We start from the raw sequence: 20,592 nt of genomic DNA, 5'->3' as shown, positions 1-20,592 counted from the left end.
TTTCATGTGAGGTATTTATTGAGGCGGTGGGCATATCGGTGGGGACTCACTCTGTTTCTTACCATCCTTTCTGTATTATCAGCACGTATTTATGCACTACTTTTTTGCAAAATTAATAAATTATATTTATACTATTTCTTTGCTCCGGTGTACTCCTTTCCTTTTAAGGCTGTGCTGGGGGCCTGGGCTGGGCTGTAGTATATATATATATATATACACACACATATACACACACACACTGCAGCCGCCCAGCCCATGGCCGCCCTAGGTCACCCAGACTGTCAGAATATACAGCGCTATAGCATGGCACTCACTCAGGTGCCGGTAGCAGCTCCTCTAGTCCGGAATCTGCCTGTGCCTGATTAGTTCAGCACTGCACAGTGCACACAGCCAGGAGAGCAGAGCAGGAGAACTCTCCACCCACAATGTCACGCTGGCTGTGTCCTTAACCCCTATGTGCCTGGCCCTGCACTGACTGAGAAGATGCTTGTGCCAGGCAGGGCAAATTGAGAGGGTAGAAAGGGTTAAAGCGGCCAAATGGATGTATGACTGCGTGAGTGGGCCCCCGTCTTGTCAGGGCCCCAGCACTTGCCCGGGTGCTGACGCCGGCCCTGGGGAGACATCACTATATATTATCAGATCGCTGATCTGACACTTTGCAGTGCACTGTGTCAGATCAGGGATCTGACAGGCACTGCAGGAGGCTTGCAGGTGCCTGCTCTGAGCAGGCGCTTGTAAGCCACCTCCCCCTGCAGGACCCGGAAGGAGCCCCGCAGCCATTCTGGATCCGGGGCCTGCAGGGAGGAGGAGGTAGGAGACCCTCTGAACAACACAATCACATCGCGTTGTACTGAGGGTCACAGGGAAGCACACAGGGAGCCCCCTCTCCCTGCGCGATGCTTCCATATGCCGCCGGAATGCTGCAATCATGTTTGATCACAGTGTGCCGGGGGTTAATGTGCCAGGAGCGGTCTGTGATCATCATCTGACACCCGGCGGCGATCGGCCGCGCTTCCCTCGTGAGCGCGGCCGACCGACTATGATGTACTATCCCGCCACTAGGAATTAAGTCCCAGTTCACCTCGATGGGATAGTACGTCATATGGGATTAAGGGGTTAAAATGCTCACAACAAAAAACAAACGTGATCTCAGATTTTAAAAATGTTTTTTTTTTTAATATTACTTCAATTAAGCCAATACAGATAATGCATTTTTTTTCGTTTTTAACTTTTTTTAAAACCCATGCCCCACAAAAATAAAAGATACAACAAACATTTTCTCTATACATAGGGTTTTTGAAGCATGACCACTTCTAAAAACACAAACTCCTAACTCTTCTAGGCAGGCGCTGGAACAATGAAGTTATGGTGCCAAGGTTTTTCAACTTTAATATGAAGCAGAGTATCCAATAAGTTCTCTTCTCTTGTCACAAATTTATCATGTAGACTCCAAGCTGGGTCCTCGCAGCCCAGAGGCACAGATGACAAAAAGGCTTGAATTGGTGAAGTGCGCAGATGCTGCTCATCTTGGTACATAGTGTGGTTGCTGAAATGACGCGATGTTTAAGGGAAGCAATCATCAGAAAAGGAACAATTGTTTAAGTCAGCATTTTGTGTTAGATGCTTTTTAAAAATGTATTTTTTCATAACAATTTTCATTAAAAAATAAAATAAAATTAGCACTCTTGCAATTTTCACAGTGGCCACTGAGGATTTTTTTATTGAGAAAAAGTATTTAGCAAGACTCCTTATCAGAGGCAGGATTGCAGACAGGCGATACCTCTATATACAGCTGATAACACCGACTCCACCAATCACAAGGTGATGTCACATCCAACCCTGCTCCCCGCTGTCCTTTCATAAGCACAGGCTCATTGGATGCATCAATACAGAAGATAAGGTCAGAGTCTGTTCTTGTGGCTATGTACATGTGTTTCCTGAAACAGAAAGTATATTAAAAAAAAAAGCCCCAGTGGCCAGTGTGAAAATTAAAAAAATATTTTTTCATATTTTTTTTTTTAGTAAAGATTGTGATATAGAAAAAAAAAAGCATTTACTAGTCTACTTAATACAAATAACACAAAATTCTAATTTAAACAATAGGTCATTTTCTGATCATAACTTCCCACTGAAGACAGCAAGTGGATTACAACAAGAAAGGAAGCCGTACGGCAGGGGAGGTAAACAACTTATTACAAAAAAAAAAAAAAAAATCCAGAATGTCAAAAAAAAAAAAAAAAAAAAAAAAATCCAAATGAAAATAGAGCAAAACAAAGTATTAAATCAACGAATGGCCGCCAGTCTGTTCCTGATAAACCTCGATAACGTCTTCTTCCTCCATGCCCAGCTGTAAGAGAAGACGTGACTGGTTAGAAACACAAAAACATTGCAGACAATATCTACACTCAGTACCAAGTCTCCTCATATTAAGTAATTTAAACTTTAAGGGTTTGTCCGGTCCAACTCGATAAGTCTGCAGTCACTCTGTGTGAGTACAGACTTATGAAGCCCCCCAGTACACGCACTGTGCGCTGACCCAGGACCGGAGGGTATGTAGGAGTTATATATGTGGGGTGTGCGAGCGACGTGGCTGGCGTACAAAGGCATGTATGATGCAGTGAATGTGTAATATTGGGTGTTGGAGCACAATGTGCGGTCTCAGCCTTGGGGAACTAAAATCACAGCTTTAGTTTCTCAGAAATAAGAGAAGTAGGGGGCGCTATCCAAGCGTAGTACTAGTTTCAATATGCGTATGTAAGAAGAGGACTATACGCTCACCTCAGTATGTCGTGCTAAGCAATGGGCACAACTCCATTGGAAGGCATGATCTGCCTCTTGGACTAAGGACAGGATCCTTCTGTATTGAATCCCTCAGTAGCTCCCATAGGAGGTGAGTGAATCGAGGGACCAATTCACAAAATTAGACAGATTGCTGCTATGCTAATGTACTGGAAGCAGGCACGCTTATGATCAAAATAATGCTATGCCCTATTACAGTAAAAAAATGTACTTTTATCAATACAAAAGCTAAAAGGGCAGGGTTGGCACCAAAAAAAAAAAAAATCACCATAAAATTGAGAATAAATAATAATCATTAATTAAAAACATGACACTAAAAAGTCTCGTTATGACGCTCCATAGACTTACATTGTAAAAACGACTTCTGGATCAGAGAGCCAGAACAGGACTGGAGCGGTGCTGGAAACTGGGGAAGACTGATCTGTGAGTATATTACTGCACTTGGGCTACATATGAGTTCACACAGGTGTAGGCAAAAAATTTCATGGGAGTACTTCTTTAAATAGGAGATTAAAGGAAATGGTCAGACTCTGTATATTTACATGTTTCCTTCATGGTCGTTTGCTTTCTTCCCTTTCTGACCCTCTTTAGCTTTCATACATTGAGTGATATCCATTAGTCCGTTTCTTTAAAGGGAATCTGTCCCCCCCAGGATCTATATGATCTATTAATATGGGCATACAGGTGATACAAATGTTACACTGGCCCTACCTGTATGCCTCATATTAATGGCCTTATTGCTGGGAAATGTTATATTCTGTCTTTATGCTAATGATTTCTTCCAGGCTCCAGGGCGTGTGGTGCTCCCACCCACACCACTGATGGGCAGCTTTCTGTGTACACTGTGCATAGGCAGAAAGCTGGCAATCAGTGACGGAGGTGTGGTTGGATTATTTGGCAGCATGCAATGTAGTTACTTCGTGAAAAACTCCTGCTGATAAAAATACAGTTTTATAAATATTACAGCAGGCAGCCCAGTAAATGATACACTGCTGGAATCAGGGTCTCTGCCCATACATTATGCGGCTCTCAAACTAGGCAGCAAAAGCCTGCTAACAGATTCCTTTGAACTTTATTGTTTGGGCAGGTATTAATATAGCAATACAAATTTTATGGAATTTACTTTTTTTTGGTTGCCATATTTTACGAGCTATAACCTTTTCATTTTTCTCTTTATAGAACTGTATGAGGGCTTTGTTGTGTGCACAACAAGCTGTAGGTTTTTTTTTTTTAATTTATTTATTTTGGAATAAACAAAACATGATCATTTTTTTGTTCAGCCAAGATTAACAAAAATGGCAATTATGGCAGTTTTTAATATTTTTTAACGTTTACGATGGAAAATGAGAGTGTACAGGTTGTTTCTAATGCAGTGACACTAAACATGTGACTTGTGGGGCATTTTTTTTGTTTGTTTTTTTCAAAGATGAGCCTTTTTTTGAATCATCAAAACGGATTATAAAATAAAAATAAAGATAATGTTTAGCGGTCCCATAAGGGGACTTGAATGCGCGATTGTTTGATCGCCTTGATATTACACTGTGCAGCCTGTGTTTGACTGACAGTTAAACCATGAGTGGCCATCCCCAGCAGGATCTGATTAACCTGTCACCAGGCGGCCCTGCTTCAGTCACACAGCAGCGGCTATAACCGTGCCCCGGTCCTGACCGACACGGGCTCTGCATTGGTACCGGCAGTCAGTGCTGGGGGCTCAGTTACAATGGCCGCTGTGAGGATACAGAGCAGTGACTGAACCAGATCCACCCCTGTGACTGAACCCGAAATGCTGCTGGGGGAAGGAGGGGTTGAAGGCAAATTTTCTCCCCCACAACATTTGCTTAAGTGTGGGCGCTGGGCAGGTTAATAACGCTGTTAACCTGCAGATTAACCCCATATCTGCAGGTTAATAGTGTGTTTTCTTTCTGGTGACAGGTTCCTTTTAACACCTATATTCTGTCCAAAAATCTATCACGCTATATTATATTCCCATTCATTAATACTATTCTGTATTATATCTGCATACTCCTGTTTGACTTCTCTTGCCTGTCATACAATAACAGATCCCCTTATTTTCTTTTTTGGCGCCATCTCTGCCTTTTTAGCTTTTCTATAAATGTATGTTCACTTACTGCTTTACTGCGCCTAATGAAGGCCGAGGTCCTCAGTTGTATGATAATCTATAACAAAGCATGCTTTTTATCATAAACGTGCCTCCATCTCCATGACAGTGCCAAGTTCGGTCTTCCTTGTGGATTTGTTCCGCCATTCATTCACCTTTCTAGGGCACTAAAATAGTTTGCCCCATCTCTGCATTTAAATGTTTACCTGGCAAATGTGTGGCGTAAGTGCAGCACCCGACCGCAGCCATTGTTCAGTTCACGGAGTCGTGCAGCTCCACAACTCAGCACATCCAGCTGGCACCAGGAACAGCGGGGTACTGAGTGCTGCACCCCACCGATCAGATATTGATGACATATCCATCAATAAGGATTAAGGATAAGCCAGTGATATAAAAGTCCCAGAAAACCTCTTTAAATAGAAGAATGGTTATAAAGAATTGATATACGAATCAACTTCTGTGGCTTTTCTACGTGCCCCCTCTCTAAAGGCAGCTTAGAATATAGGGGGAAATGCTAAGCTTGGACGCAGCTTAACTTTCCCCAGATCAAGTTATTTGGGGGGGTTGATACAGGTAGGAGGGTTGTTAAGGCAGGAGCGTGGAACAATTCATTATTATAATGGTTGGGAAAAATAGTGAAGTCCAAATTTTACATGTTTTTGTAAGTAAGATGTTCTTGATCAAATCTCCTGTATTAGCAAATATTCAATGTATCAGTACTTTAGTGATGGGACCTGATGCACAAAATGCTACATCCTTGAACAATCGCACACCCCGTGCTATATACTCCTTGCAGAGTACCATAACTGTTTTGCAGAATGCTTTGCAGACATCAGGACAGGACAGGGGTCTGGGTCCACCATGTCCTGCTTGAGGAGCCTATTCAGCTGACCAGAAATTAGTTTAAGGTTGAAATCACAAATGCAGGTTTTTCTATTTTTTTTCTCAAATCAATTGCAGGAGGAAAGAAGACTCATCAATTATGTCTCGATTTGTAGCCAAATTTTGGATGCACCCCTAGCTTTGACAAAGACAAAAACTACATGTGTGATTCCAACTTGGGGAAAGCTATACGTTTAGGACTGGGAGACATCTTTATTTATTACAAACCTCTTTAGGAGTCTGGTGATCTGCAATCCTCTGCCCTTCAAAAAGAAACCTTAGGGAATTCATGGGCACACCCTAAAATTAACAAAAACAATAGTTCAGAAAAAGAGGTATTACAAAAATAATTATTTACACATCAGGGATGCCAAGTGCTGCCGATCAGTGGAGATCTGGGTCCCGAGAACCCAACCGATCAGTCAGAACAACCCTGAAGTGCACGATGCCAGCATCCGCTGCACACAGACCGGGGTATAGACCATGGACTTACTACTGGGCCTGTACAATGCTCCGGGAAGGAAGATTAAAGAGAATCTTGAAGATTTAAGATTACAGTTACCCTAGCATAAAAAGAGCAATATAATTGTGTTATAGTTATTTCCAATAAATGGTTTTCAGGATTTCCAATTACTTATTAAATGATAAAGCTTGGCAGCCCACCAGTGCGTAAACCTGACCCCACTCCCACAGCATACTATAGTGGAAGTAGTACTTGGACCCCATACTGATGGAACAGGAGCTCTGATAAACAGTATTTCTCACCTGTCTCTGACAGTAGGACTCTTTCAGCTTTTTCAGGTGCGTCGTCATCTTTACCTTAAAATGGATTTCACTGCTGTCCTGAAAAGAGGAGGCGCAATATAAACGTGTGAGCAGAGCAAGCTTAGAAGAGCTTAAAGAGACAATCAAAATTAAAGGGAATCTGTCACCCCCAAAATCGTATATGAGCTCCGGCCACCGGCATCAGGGGCTTATCTACAGCATTCTGGAATGCTGTAGATAAGCCCCCGATGTATCCTGGAAGATGAGAAAAAGAGGTTAGATTATACTCACCCAGGGGCGGTCCGGCTGCGGTTCTGGTCCGATGGGTGTCGTGGTCCGGTCCGGGGCCTCCCATCTTCATACGATGACGTCCGTCTTCTTGCCGCGGCTCCGGCGCAGGCGTACTGATTTGCCCTGTTGAGGGCAGCGTAAAGTACTGCAGTGCGCAGGCACCGGGCCTCTCTGACCTTTACGGCGCCTGCGCACTGCAGTACTTTGCTCTGCCTTCAACAGGGCAAATCAGTACGCCTGCGCCGGAGCCGCGGCAAGAAGAGGACGTCATCGTATGAAGATAGGAGGCCCCGGACCGGACCGTGACATCCATCGGACCCGGACCGCCCCTGGGTGAGTATAATATAACCTTTATTTCTCATCTTTCAGGTTACATCGGGGGCTTATCTACAGCATTACAGAATGCTGTAGATAAGCCCCTGATGCCGGTGGCCGCAGCTCATATACGATTTTGGGGGTGACAGGTTCCCTGTAAGATAACGTAAGCCATCACCTGCCCATTCACCAAGACATTATTCATTATTTGCAAACTTTTTAAGTTATTCTTCTCCACACAAATAATCATGTAAACCAGACATGTCCAAATGTGTCAATTCAATCATTTCATTTTCGTATTGACCACACAAAAAAAAATAAAAAATCCCCTAACCTATGCCAACCAAAGAACTGACCTTATGCTGGACATACGGTATATATCCACAACGGGCTTCATAGAATAGGAATGATTCATTTACATGTAAATATGACAAATTATCTCAACTTCTAAACCAACATTTACCTGGCCAATTACTTTTAGTTTAATATAGTCGCCACCTTCTTTCTTATCTCCCAAGTCCTCGCTGGATGGTTTAGCTTCCTGGAAAGTGAGAAGATAAAACAATGAAAAAACATAGTAGAACATGGACAAATTCCAGGAGAAAAACCTGGATTCGGCTAAATGGTCCAGCATTAAAGTGAACCTGTCAGCAGGATTGTGCACAGTAACCTACACACAGTGTTAGGCCGGCGTCACACTGGCGTATTGCATCCGATGCGAGAACATCGGATGCGATATGCTGATGACACTCGGCTCCTGCTCGCAGCAGAGCAGGAGCCGAGTGTCATGCGTCTGTGCTCCGATTCTCTTGCACAGGGAGGATCGGAGCACAGCTGCAGAGGAGGCGGAGAAATTAATTTCTCCATCTCCTCCATTGCTGGGCTCCGCTTATAACGCACAGCACTCGGATGATATCCGAGTGGTGTGCGCTGTCTCACTCGCACCCATAGGCTTATATGGGTGCGAGTGAGCCCAGAGTTTTCCTCGGTCCGAGACAATCGCAGCATGCTGCGATTGTCTCGGGCCGAGGAAAACGGCCGACAAAAAGTCGGCTGGTGGGAGCTGCCCCATAGCTGAACATTGGTCCGAGTGCAATGCGATTTTTTATCGCATTGCACTCGGCCGTTTAAAACGCCAGTGTGACGCCGGCCTTAGGTTGGCACCGTTATAATGATTACAGTGATATATTTTTAACTCTACAACATTATATGCATAATGTGATAGATGCTACTGTGAATGCAGGCGCCATTTTGCTTAATGTAAAAAAAGAAATTTCTAACTCCACAATAGTATATGCAGTATGTAAAATAGGGGACAGGCCAGTGAAGTATCAGTGACCCACCAAAATCCATAAGGATGAATATCTAAGCAGAGCACCACATGGAGAACTACGTGGGGTCCATTACTCTGTAAGACTCTTCTATGGCAGTAGTGGTGCAATGTGTGGCCCTGCTCTGTCTACTTCTATAGAAGTAGTAATTGCAGTGGATGGAGCAGTGTTACATTAAACCACTGCTCCTATAGAAGTTGATGGAGCGGGGGGGGGGGGGGTCACATTACACCATTACTCCCATAGAAGTGGATGGAGCACGGTCACACATTACATATGTTAGATACCATCCTGTGTGATACACTCCATTGTGCTCAATATCTAATCCCATCATGTGATACAATACACTTAGTCATGTATCTAATCCCAGAGTGTTACGTTAAGTATATCTAATCGTGCACTTGATACACTCCACGTATCTAACCCCAGCTTATGATACAGAGAGCAGCAAAATCTAACAGAATCAGTGCCGTCGGCCGTCCTCGGTGACCCTGTCTACTTGTCAGTATCACATTGCAGTCACCAACAAAATGGCTCAGCACTGTGATCCTAAACACCCAGGAGAGGAGAGGGGCGACAGCAGATCCCGCCCACTTTTACTGCAGTCATAATGTGAGATAGCAGTACACTAGGTTTTCATAGCAAATTTCAGCAGTTGCTCCCCCTAGTGTTTCAAAGTGGAAATATCAAACCTTTTCACATTGTTTTTAATTAAGTAAAATGAACAAAAAAAATGTCATTTAAAATATTAATACTTTACATTTTTTCCATTGTTATTTTTTTCCTATGGTACCTTCCCTTTAACAATGACTGAATTAAATACAGTAATTTTACCCCATTCCTGTGTGCAATACAAAGCAACTGACCACAGGCAGTAAAAGGAATTGTTCCCTTTCTTTACTAGCACTGAGATTTCTAATGCCCCTCTTAAACAGTCTGTTCACGCTTCTTAATGTCCTTTCATAAGCTGCGCTGCTGATTCAGCCCTGCACGGAGCGCGCGGCTGCCAGAATGTGGAATCAGCAGGTTCATCATGCAGAAAAGATGAGGAATTATATTCTGCAAGGGAATGAGAGTCAAAAGTAGAAGATACCAGACGGTGCGTTACATCTGCATTGCTGCGAGCACGCGCCTTCACAAAGAAACAGGAAAATGTATCGCTATGAAGGCACGAAACAAAGAAGGGAACGTGCAAAGGTGATGGGCACACTACACTTCCATCTATAGGGATCGCTGGAAGGATCACTAGATCTCCCCATCTGTCATACAGATCACAACATTGTGTCTTTTCCAAATCCATCACTGACAATGAACACAGCGGCAGCACGCTAATAGACTTTCCTATTTCAATGATGTAACTTATACTATAGTATACTTTCCATCGAGAGCGCTGACCACTACATTAATATACACTATGGCCGTCACTGCGCCCCACCTGTCACTTCCAGCAATGCAAGGACACCAGTCATAAGTCACCGCTCCAGCTCAGAAGCGGATAGACCCATCACTGGCTGCCCAAAGAACGGCAGCCATGCTCTGCCATCCTGGTATTTCAACATCAGGCCCAGCACCAAACAATCAGATTGTGGAGTGCCCATGGGTTACAGTTTCCTGCACCTGAAAAAATATTTTTAAATTAAAAAGGAATTTATTACTAAGTTAAAAAAATTAATTAAGGTACTGCCATAAATACATGGTGCTAAAGGGCATTTTTTTAAAGGGTTAAACGGCTGATCAAGAAAAGGCTGAGAGTCAGCAAATTTTTCACTTTTATCCATCAATTCAAAACCAGGCTGGCAGGGACAGGTCAGAAAAAAAGTCATCTTTCAGTCCCTGTTAGTTCTGAACTTGGAAGGTCCTAAACATGCAGATTTTAAAAGGGGTTAGGCTTACATGAGGTCACATGACCGCCCTCTTGCTCGGGGCATACAGGGGATATCGTGACAGTGTGTGCCTCGCATACTGTGAGCGCCACATGTCACGATTCGTCAGTCTGTAGTCACATAGGGTGACAGGCTATGTGCACACGTTCAGGATTTTTTGCAGAAATTTCCTGAGCAAAACCGGACATTTTCTGCAAGAAATCCGCATGCGTTTGACGCGTTTTTTTTCCCCCGGAGCTTCCCAATGCATTAAATAGCGGGAAAAATGCGAAAAATCTGCAAAATTAATGAACATGCTGTGTTTTTTACCGCGATGCTTTTTTTTCGCGGAAAAAAAACGCATCATGTGCACAAAAATTGCGGAATGCATTCTAAATGATGGGATGCATAATGTATGCGTTTATGTGTTTTTATAGTGAAAAACGCAAAAAAAAAACACAACGTGTGCACACAGTCTAAAGTTTTCATTTCAGACCAAAGACTGCCTTTAAAGGGAACCTGTCACCCCCAAAATCGTATCTGAGCTAAGCCCACCGGCATCAGGGGCTTATTTACAGCATTCTGTAATGCTTTAGATAAGCCCCCGATGTATCCTGAAAGATGAGAAATAAAGGGTATATTATACTCACCCAGGGGCGGTCCTGGTACGATGGGCGTCGCGGTCCGGGGCCTCCTATCTTCTTAGGCTACTTTCACACTTACGTTTTCAGCTAACCGTCACAATGCATCGTTTTGTGAAAAAAAAACGCATCCTGCAAAGTTGCCCGCAGGATGCGTTTTTTTCACAGAGATTTGTATTACCGACGCATTGCGAAGTATGGACACACGTTCCATATGTCGTGCACTGGATGCGTCGGTATTTGGCGGGCCATCGTATCAAAAAAACGTTCAAGGGAACGTTTTTTCGTACGTCCTATCCTGCAATTTTTAATGCGCATCCCAGCCAGAAATCCCCCCCTCCTCCCTGGGACTTTACATTGGACAGCGGATGTGTTGAAACACTGCGTCCGCTGCTCACGTCACTCAAAATTTCACTCACTTCCGTCGGTACGTCGCGCCAACACTTTGTGACGGCCCCGTACCGACGGAAGTGTGAAAGAAGCCTTACGATGACGTCTTCTTCTTGTCTTCACGCCGCGGCTCCAGCACAGGCGTACTTTATCTGTCCTGTTGAGGGCAGAGCAAAGTACTGCAGTGCGCAGGCGCCGGGAAAGGTCAGAGAGGCCCAGCGCCTGTGCACTGCAGTACTTTGCTCTGCCCTCAATAGGGCACATAAAGTACGCCTGTGCTGGAGCCACAGCATGAAGACAAGAAGAGGATGTCATCCTATGAAGATAGGAGGCGCCGGACCGGACCGCAACACCCATCAGACCATACCAGACCGCCCCTGGGTGAGTATAATCTAACCTCTTTTTCTCATCTTTTAGGATACATCGGGGGCTTATCTACAGCATTAGAGAATGCGGTAGATAAGCCACTGATGCTGGTGGGCTTAGCTCACCTTCAATTTTTGGGGGTGACAGGTTCCCTTTAAGGAGATTCCGGGAATACAAAAAAATAATAAACTGAAGGGGCTATCTACCTGCTATTAAAATCGGATGAGCTAAGGCCACCAGCGTCAGGGGCTTATCTACAGCATTCTGTAATGCTGTAGATAAGCCCCCGATGTATCCTGAAAGATGAGAAAAAGAGGTTAGATTATACTCACCCAGGGGCGGTCCCGATGCGGTCCGATTGGCATCGCGGTCCGGGGCCTCCCATCTTCTTACGATGACATCCTCTTCTTGTCTTCACGCTCCGCTGCAGGCGTACTTTGTCCTGTTGAGGGCAGAGCAAAGTACTGCAGTGCTCAGGCGCTGGGCCTCTGACCTTTCCCGATGCCTGCGCACAGCAGTACTTTGCTCTGCCCTCAACAGGACAAAGTACGCCTGCACCGGAGCGTGAAGACAAGAAGAGGTTGTCATCCTATGAAGATGGGAGGCCCCGGACCGCGACGCCCATCGGATCGGACCCCCACGTGAGTATAATCTAACCTCTTTTTCTCATCTTTCAGGATACATAGGGGCTTATCTACAGCATTCCAGAATGCTGTACATACGCCCCTGATGCCGGTGGGCTTAGCTCACCGTCGACTTTGGGGGTGACAGATTCCCTTTAAAAAAAAAAAGAAAAGAAAAACCTTTGTTCTCAAAAACGGGGATTTTTAATTTTGCTGCTTGTGGTCTAGGTTACCTGCAATCTTTCAGAGGTGGGAGGTCTTCTTGGCAGGGAGCACACGTTTGTAAGCTCTTTTCCATAGAGCTGGTAAGCACTGCTCTGAAGCTGGTCAGATCATTAGATCTGGCCAGCCTAAGTGTCACTGGGCTCCTCCATTTCTGCAGAGGACATTATACCGGCTTTTAAAAAAGGGCTGGATTATTTCCTCGGTACACATAACATGGTTGGTTGTAGATAATTTTGTGACAAAATGTACAATTGATGGAGAAAAGTTGAACTTGATGGACCCAAGTCTTTTTTCAACCTATGTAACTTGTAATACCACTGTTATGAAGCAATAATACACCCACTGTCCCTTTCACACAGTGAAATGCCCCTCATTCTCCACCCATATAGTATAATGCCCCATGGTCTTCCAGACAGTATGATGTCCCCCACAATGGACCCATCACTCAATATTTTGCCCCCATGGCTGACCACACACACTATGATGGCCCCCACCAGCTTGCATCACTTGGGAGCACAGTTGGCGCCAATGGAGCAGCCATGCAGCTGGTTCGAACTATCAATATTCAGGAGCGCAGCCCCCCCCCATCGAGAGGGAAGGTGAGGGAGCTGTGCGCTCCTGAGAAGACGAGACAACCCCTATAAGTAATTCCATATGTGACGAGATGCTTACCAAAATACTGTCCATTCCCCCTATTGTCTTCTACTAGGCCACAACGAAGGACAAACTATGACCATTGATCATCAGACAACAAACCTTTTAGTGATGCTGCTACAGTCCAGACAGGGGGATGAGAAAAGCATATAAAATGGCACAGAAATCCCCAGGGAAACCATAAGATGGGATCGTGTGACTAGGCGGCAGAGCAGAACCAGACAATATAGCTAATGAAATCTATCTGGAAAGTGTGCCGTTTGCCAACTTAGATCGGAGTGCAAACGTGTAGAAGTAGTGCCCAACCCCTTTAACAGTGGGATAGTTCAACCCAACATTACAACGTTGACAGTTTAAAGAACACATCATGAAAAACTATTAAAAAAGCTCAAAATGTATCTGTGTAGTAGACACAAGTAATGAATGCCATGGCATCCACCACCAATATAATATACAACATATATTAATTTTTTCTTTTAAGAGTAAGTTGGTTTTATTCCCTTAATTGCAAGTAGATCGGTGGAATCCGGGACCTGAGACCCCATCAATCCTTTAAAAACGCTCCGAAAGGGTTGCAGCTCAGGAGACAGATCGGAGTACAGTAGAAGGCACAGGCTTACTATTGCATCCATACACTATTCTGTGTGTGCTACCGTCTACTATGCAGTTCCCCAATCAGCATGGGGGTCTCGGAACCTGGATCCCACCAAATTACTTGCAATTAACAAAAACAACAGAAAATTAATAGCAAACTATTAGTTATCCTTTAACTGGATCTTGTTGGATGGAATAACATCTGTCTGTTCCAGAACTTTTTGTTATATATTGAACTGGTGGAGGCCAAGGGGACCCAATTACAACCACAGTCTGGCAATAGAGGCCTAAGGCTATGTGCACACGTTCAGGATTTATTGCAGAAATTTCCTGAGAAAAACCTGAAATTTTCTCCAGGAAATCTGCATGCGTTTTTATCGCGTTTTTTTCCGGACATGTCCCAATGCATTATATAGTGGGAAATCAGCAAAAAAAACGCAAAATTAATGAACGTGCTGCGTTTTTTACTGCGATGCGTTTTTTTCGCGGGAAAAAAACGCATCATGTGCACAAAAATTGCGGAATTCATTCTAAATTATGGGATGCTTAATGTATGCTGTTTTTTAGCGGTTTTATAGCGGTCTTATAGCGGAAAAAAACGCAAAAAATCAGCAACGTGTGCTCACAGTCTAAGGGTGTGCAAGTCAAGAGTTTTCCTGAAATACAAGCTGAATGGAAAACAATCATCTATGTTTTCAGGCCTCGTGCATCACAGGTTGCCCTTCTGTGTGTACCACCACCAAAACTTGAGAGCCGACTGCCTACACCGGACTTTATCTGTAGTTCAGAGTACAGCTGTCCTTCCCTCATGCTTTATACTACAGCACTGCATGCTCCTATAGGTTGCCATGTACACACTCCACAGGTCAGTGCATTGTCCACAGCCCTGCTCGTATATATTTTACTGCTGGACTCTACTACCAGCCTGTACTCCAGCATCGCGTACTACACATGCCGGGCATATATAGCGTAGAGCCAGGCTCTACTATTAGGCCTAATGCCCTCATATATATAGCATACAGCTGGTCTCTACTACCAGGCCCGATGCCCTCCTGTAAGGTGTAACTGGGCTCTACTACCAGGCCTGAGGCCCTCCTGTAAGGTGTAGCTGGGCTCTAATATCAGGCCTGATGCCCTCCTGTAAGGTGTAGCTGGGCTCTACCACCAGGCCTGAGGCCCTCCTGTAAGGTGTAGCGGGGCTCTACTACCAGGCCTGATGCCCTCCTGTAAGGTGTAGCTGGGCTCTACCACCAGGCCTGAGGCCCTCCTGTAAGGTGTAGCTGGGCTGTAATATCAGGCCTGATGCCCTCCTGTAAGGTGTAGCTGGGCTCTACCACCAGGCCTGAGGCCCTCCTGTAAGGTGTAGCGGGGCTCTACTACCAGGCCTGATGCCCTCCTGTAAGGTGTAGCTGGGCTCTACTACCAGGCCTGATGCCCTCCTGTAAGGTGTAGCTGGGCTCTACTACCAGGCCTGATGCCCTCCTGTAAGGTGTAGCTGGGCTCTACTACCAGGCCTGATGCCCTCCTGTAAGGTGTAGCTGGGCTCTACTACCAGGCCTGATGCCCTCCTGTAAGGTGTAGCTGGGCTCTACTACCAGGCCTGATGCCCTCCTGTAAGGTGTAGCTGGGCTCTACCACCAGGCCTGATGCCCTCCTGTAAGGTGTAGCTGGGCTCTACCACCAGGCCTGATGCCCTCCTGTAAGGTGTAGCTGGCTCTAGCACCAGGCCTGATGCCCTCCTGTAAGGTGTAGCTGGGCTCTACTACCAGGCCTGATGCCCTCCTGTAAGGTGTAGCTGGGCTCTACTACCAGGCCTGATGCCCTCCTGTAAGGTGTAGCTGGGCTCTACTACCAGGCCTGATGCCCTCCTGTAAGGTGTAGCTGGGCTCTACTACCAGGCCTGATGCCCTCCTGTAAGGTGTAGCTGGGCTCTACTACCAGGCCTGATGCCCTCCTGTAAGGTGTAGCTGGGCTCTACTACCAGGCCTGATGCCCTCCTGTAAGGTGTAGCTGGGCTCTACCACCAGGCCTGATGCCCTCCTGTAAGGTGTAGCTGGGCTCTACCACCAGGCCTGATGCCCTCCTGTAAGGTGTAGCTGGCTCTAGCACCAGGCCTGATGCCCTCCTGTAAGGTGTAGCTGGGCTCTACTACCAGGCCTGATGCCCTCCTGTAAGGTGTAGCTGGGCTCTACTACCAGGCCTGATGCCCTCCTGTAAGGTGTAGCTGGGCTCTACTACCAGGCCTGATGCCCTCCTGTAAGGTGTAGCTGGGCTCTACCACCAGGCCTGATGCCCTCCTGTAAGGTGTAGCTGGGCTCTAGTACCAGGCCTGATGCCCTCCTGTAAGGTGTAGCTGGGCTCTACCACCAGGCCTGATGCCCTCCTGTAAGGTGTAGCTGGGCTCTAATACCAGGCCTGATGCCCTCCTGTAAGGTGTAGCTGGGCTCTACTACCAGGCCTGATGCCCTCCTGTAAGGTGTAGCTGGGCTCTAATACCAGGCCTGATGCCCTCCTGTAAGGTGTAGCTGGGCTCTACCACCAGGCCTGATGCCCTCCTGTAAGGTGTAGCTGGGCTCTACTACCAGGCCTGATGCCCTCCTGTAAGGTGTAGCTGGGCTCTACTACCAGGCCTGATGCCCTCCTGTAAGGTGTAGCTGGGCTCTACTACCAGGCCTGATGCCCTCCTGTAAGGTGTAGCTGGGCTCTAGTACCAGGCCTGATGCCCCCCTGTAAGGTGTAACTGGGCTCTACCACCAGGCCTGATGCCCTCCTGTAAGGTGTAGCTGGGCTCTAGTACCAGGCCTGATGCCCTCCTGTAAGGTGTAGCTGGGCTCTAGTACCAGGCCTGATGCCCTCCTGTAAGGTGTAGCTGGCTCTAGCACCAGGCCTGATGCCCTCCTGTAAGGTGTAGCTGGGCTCTAGTACCAGGCCTGATGCCCTCCTGTAAGGTGTAGCTGGGCTCTACTACCAGGCCTGATGCCCTCCTGTAAGGTGTAGCTGGCTCTAGCACCAGGCCTGATGCCCTCCTGTAAGGTGTAGCTGGGCTCTAGTACCAGGCCTGATGCCCTCCTGTAAGGTGTAGCTGGGCTCTACCACCAGGCCTGATGCCCCCCTGTAAGGTGTAGCTGGGCTCTAGTACCAGGCCTGATGCCCTCCTGTAAGGTGTAGCTGGGCTCTAGTACCAGGCCTGATGCCCTCCTGTAAGGTGTAGCTGGGCTCTAGTACCAGGCCTGATGCCCTCCTGTAAGGTGTAGCTGGGCTCTACTACCAGGCCTGATGCCCTCCTGTAAGGTGTAGCTGGGCTCTAATACCAGGCCTGATGCCCTCCTGTAAGGTGTAGCTGGGCTCTACCACCAGGCCTGATGCCCTCCTGTAAGGTGTAGCTGGGCTCTAATACCAGGCCTGATGCCCTCCTGTAAGGTGTAGCTGGGCTCTACTACCAGGCCTGATGCCCTCCTGTAAGGTGTAGCTGGGCTCTAATACCAGGCCTGATGCCCTCCTGTAAGGTGTAGCTGGGCTCTACCACCAGGCCTGATGCCCTCCTGTAAGGTGTAGCTGGGCTCTACTACCAGGCCTGATGCCCTCCTGTAAGGTGTAGCTGGGCTCTACTACCAGGCCTGATGCCCTCCTGTAAGGTGTAGCTGGGCTCTAGTACCAGGCCTGATGCCCTCCTGTAAGGTGTAGCTGGGCTCTAGTACCAGGCCTGATGCCCCCCTGTAAGGTGTAACTGGGCTCTACCACCAGGCCTGATGCCCTCCTGTAAGGTGTAGCTGGGCTCTAGTACCAGGCCTGATGCCCTCCTGTAAGGTGTAGCTGGGCTCTAGTACCAGGCCTGATGCCCTCCTGTAAGGTGTAGCTGGCTCTAGCACCAGGCCTGATGCCCTCCTGTAAGGTGTAGCTGGGCTCTAGTACCAGGCCTGATGCCCTCCTGTAAGGTGTAGCTGGGCTCTAGTACCAGGCCTGATGCCCTCCTGTAAGGTGTAGCTGGCTCTAGCACCAGGCCTGATGCCCTCCTGTAAGGTGTAGCTGGGCTCTAGTACCAGGCCTGATGCCCTCCTGTAAGGTGTAGCTGGGCTCTAGTACCAGGCCTGATGCCCTCCTGTAAGGTGTAGCTGGCTCTAGCACCAGGCCTGATGCCCTCCTGTAAGGTGTAGCTGGGCTCTAGTACCAGGCCTGATGCCCTCCTGTAAGGTGTAGCTGGGCTCTACCACCAGGCCTGATGCCCCCCTGTAAGGTGTAGCTGGGCTCTAGTACCAGGCCTGATGCCCTCCTGTAAGGTGTAGCTGGGCTCTAGTACCAGGCCTGATGCCCTCCTGTAAGGTGTAGCTGGGCTCTAGTACCAGGCCTGATGCCCTCCTGTAAGGTGTAGCTGGGCTCTACTACCAGGCCTGATGCCCTCCTGTAAGGTGTAGCTGGGCTCCAATACCAGGCCTGATGCCCTCCTGTAAGGTGTAGCTGGCTCTAGCACCAGGCCTGATGCCCTCCTGTAAGGTGTAGCTGGGCTCTAGTACCAGGCCTGATGCCCTCCTGTAAGGTGTAGCTGGGCTCTACCACCAGGCCTGATGCCCCCCTGTAAGGTGTAGCTGGGCTCTAGTACCAGGCCTGATGCCCTCCTGTAAGGTGTAGCTGGGCTCTACCACCAGGCCTGATGCCCTCCTGTAAGGTGTAGCTGGCTCTAGCACCAGCCTGTACCCCAGCACCGGGCACTACACATGCCGGGCAGGCACAGTACAGATTACATTACAGCTCTGTACACCGAACACATTTACGTAAGAACATAAACAAGCCGCAGCGACACCTGCGCATGTCCCGTCACTAGCGCAACGCTCGGCCCCTGCTCTTCCACATCTACAGCCTGTAAATAATGGCAGTTGGTAGTGTCCATAGCAGCCCAGAGCCCCCGGCACCACTGCATCACCTGGTCAGACATGCTGCCTACTGTCCCCCGGTGCCGGTCCGGTGCTGCGAGCCGCTCTTTCCTCAGGGCACAATAACAGCACAGGAGGCTCCAACAAGCCCAGAGTTCCTGTGTGAGGATCTGACGTCACCTCCGGTGATACAGGCCCCGCCCACGGACGTACCCTGTTATGGTCCGTGCGCGCCGCTAGTGTGTATGTGTAGGACGGTCGGACCGGACGGCGGCTGTGCGGTCATTATAGCACCGGGCAATATCTTGCGATGTGAAGGCGTGAGCTGTGCGGGGTGCAGCCAGCAGGGCCGGTCACCACTGGAGAGAACTGACAGGGCTTGGGGGGCTGTGACGGGGATGATGTGGAGCGCCCCGCCTGGGCCTAGCGGTACTCGGTACCGGGTACGGTGGTCATTAAGGGGGAAGTCACGGCGGCGGTCCATGGCCCCGGGCGTCCAAATTAAAGAAAATGTATTTAAAGGGGTTTTTAGGAATAAGCTTGTTTGTGACGCCACCTGTGGTATTCGGTCAGGGGTGACGGACGCTGGGGTCCTCTGGTGTGGTGCCAGAAATAACCAGGGGACACAAGGTTGCAGTCTCTACCTGTTTACTGGTGGTTACGGCCACTGTCCAGGGTAGCGGTAACAGGTGTTGGTGAGGTCCTGTCAGCTTGGAAGCAATTATGGATCCCTTTCTCAGGTGAGGTTGTAAGCCTTCCTTCTCGCAGGTTGTGGCGAGTCCCTTGCTGCCTGCGGCTCCACACAAGGTCCTAGCTTCCCTGTCCTAAGGCTACGTTCACATTTGCGTTGTTGGGCGCAGCGTCGTCGACGCATGCATCCCTATCTTGAACATGGGGGGCGCATGGACATGCGCCGGTATGCGTTGTATGACGCATGCGTTTTTTTTGGCGCACCAGACAGGGTGCGGACGACGCTACAGGTTGCAGTTTTGATGCGTCACATTTCCAAAGAAAAACGCATGCAACGCACCTGCGTCGTAAATGCGCCAAAAAAACACATTAGTGTCTATGAAAAACGCATAGGGCGCAGTTGCCTGCGTTGAGCCGCATTTTATGACGCATGCGCCTTTTGACTAAATGTATTTGGGGGGGGGGGGGGCGTTTTGGATCTTCAATTGTATAGGACAAAGCATGTGTCAAAAACCGCTGCGTTGTGTATGCGTTTGACGTGCGTTGCGTCGACGACGCTGCGCCCAGCAACGCAAATGTGAACGTAGCCTAAGTCAGTACCTGCATGGTAGGCAACGCAAGCCTTTTTACAGGGTCTCTATCACAACTACGGGCTCTGTATGTTGCTGTACCTTCAGGTGTGGGATTGGACAGATGACCTGAAGTCTTCTCTCTGGTTCTGCTATGGGACATACAGTTCCACACAGCCTCGGGCTCCCAGTTCTTGCGCTCCAGCATGGATGGCGCTCAGTCACAGCTCTCTTCCTGCTCCTTAATTCTCCTGTGCTTCTCCCCTCTGACACTTTCTACAGATACAAGCAGTCTGCTTCTCCTCTCTGGCCTGGAGCTGCAGCACGGCCCCAGGTCCTCGCTCACTCTCCTCTCACCGTCTGCTCCTGACTCCAAACTCAACTAACTCCTCCTCCAAGCCAGAATATATATTTCATTCTATGGAAGCTCCCCTGAAATCGGATTCAGAGCTCCCGCTTCTGGCCTAGAGTCAGAAAATGTATGTATTGAGCTACCTGTTAAAGAGATCTTTTTTGCTTCCAGGCATGGTATCACCCTCCCCAAAAGGAAGGCAACATCACTGTAACAACCGGTTTCCTGGGGTGTTACAGATGTCACTTTGGGGGGC

At 47.9% G+C, this 20,592-nt stretch overlaps 1 protein-coding gene across 1 annotated transcript; it reads right to left on the bottom strand.

Moving 5' to 3' along the window:
• Nucleotides 1-1,150: 1,150 nt before the first annotated feature.
• On the bottom strand, nt 1,151-19,199 carry SUMO1 (small ubiquitin like modifier 1). Its single transcript, XM_077272088.1, has 5 exons — nt 18,776-19,199; nt 7,635-7,712; nt 6,566-6,643; nt 6,029-6,100; nt 1,151-2,347 (listed from the first exon to the last, which is right to left on the bottom strand). The coding sequence occupies exons 1-5, from the start codon at nt 18,785-18,787 to the stop codon at nt 2,279-2,281; spliced, it is 309 nt and encodes a 102-aa protein (XP_077128203.1). The 5' UTR covers nt 18,788-19,199; the 3' UTR covers nt 1,151-2,278.
• Nucleotides 19,200-20,592: the final 1,393 nt, after the last annotated feature.

This window comes from Ranitomeya variabilis, chromosome 7 (genome assembly GCF_051348905.1).
Source record: "Ranitomeya variabilis isolate aRanVar5 chromosome 7, aRanVar5.hap1, whole genome shotgun sequence".
Classification (NCBI taxonomy): domain Eukaryota; kingdom Metazoa; phylum Chordata; class Amphibia; order Anura; family Dendrobatidae; genus Ranitomeya; species Ranitomeya variabilis.
Note: the sequence above shows the minus strand (reverse complement) of the source record. Positions and strands in the feature narration are given on the sequence as shown.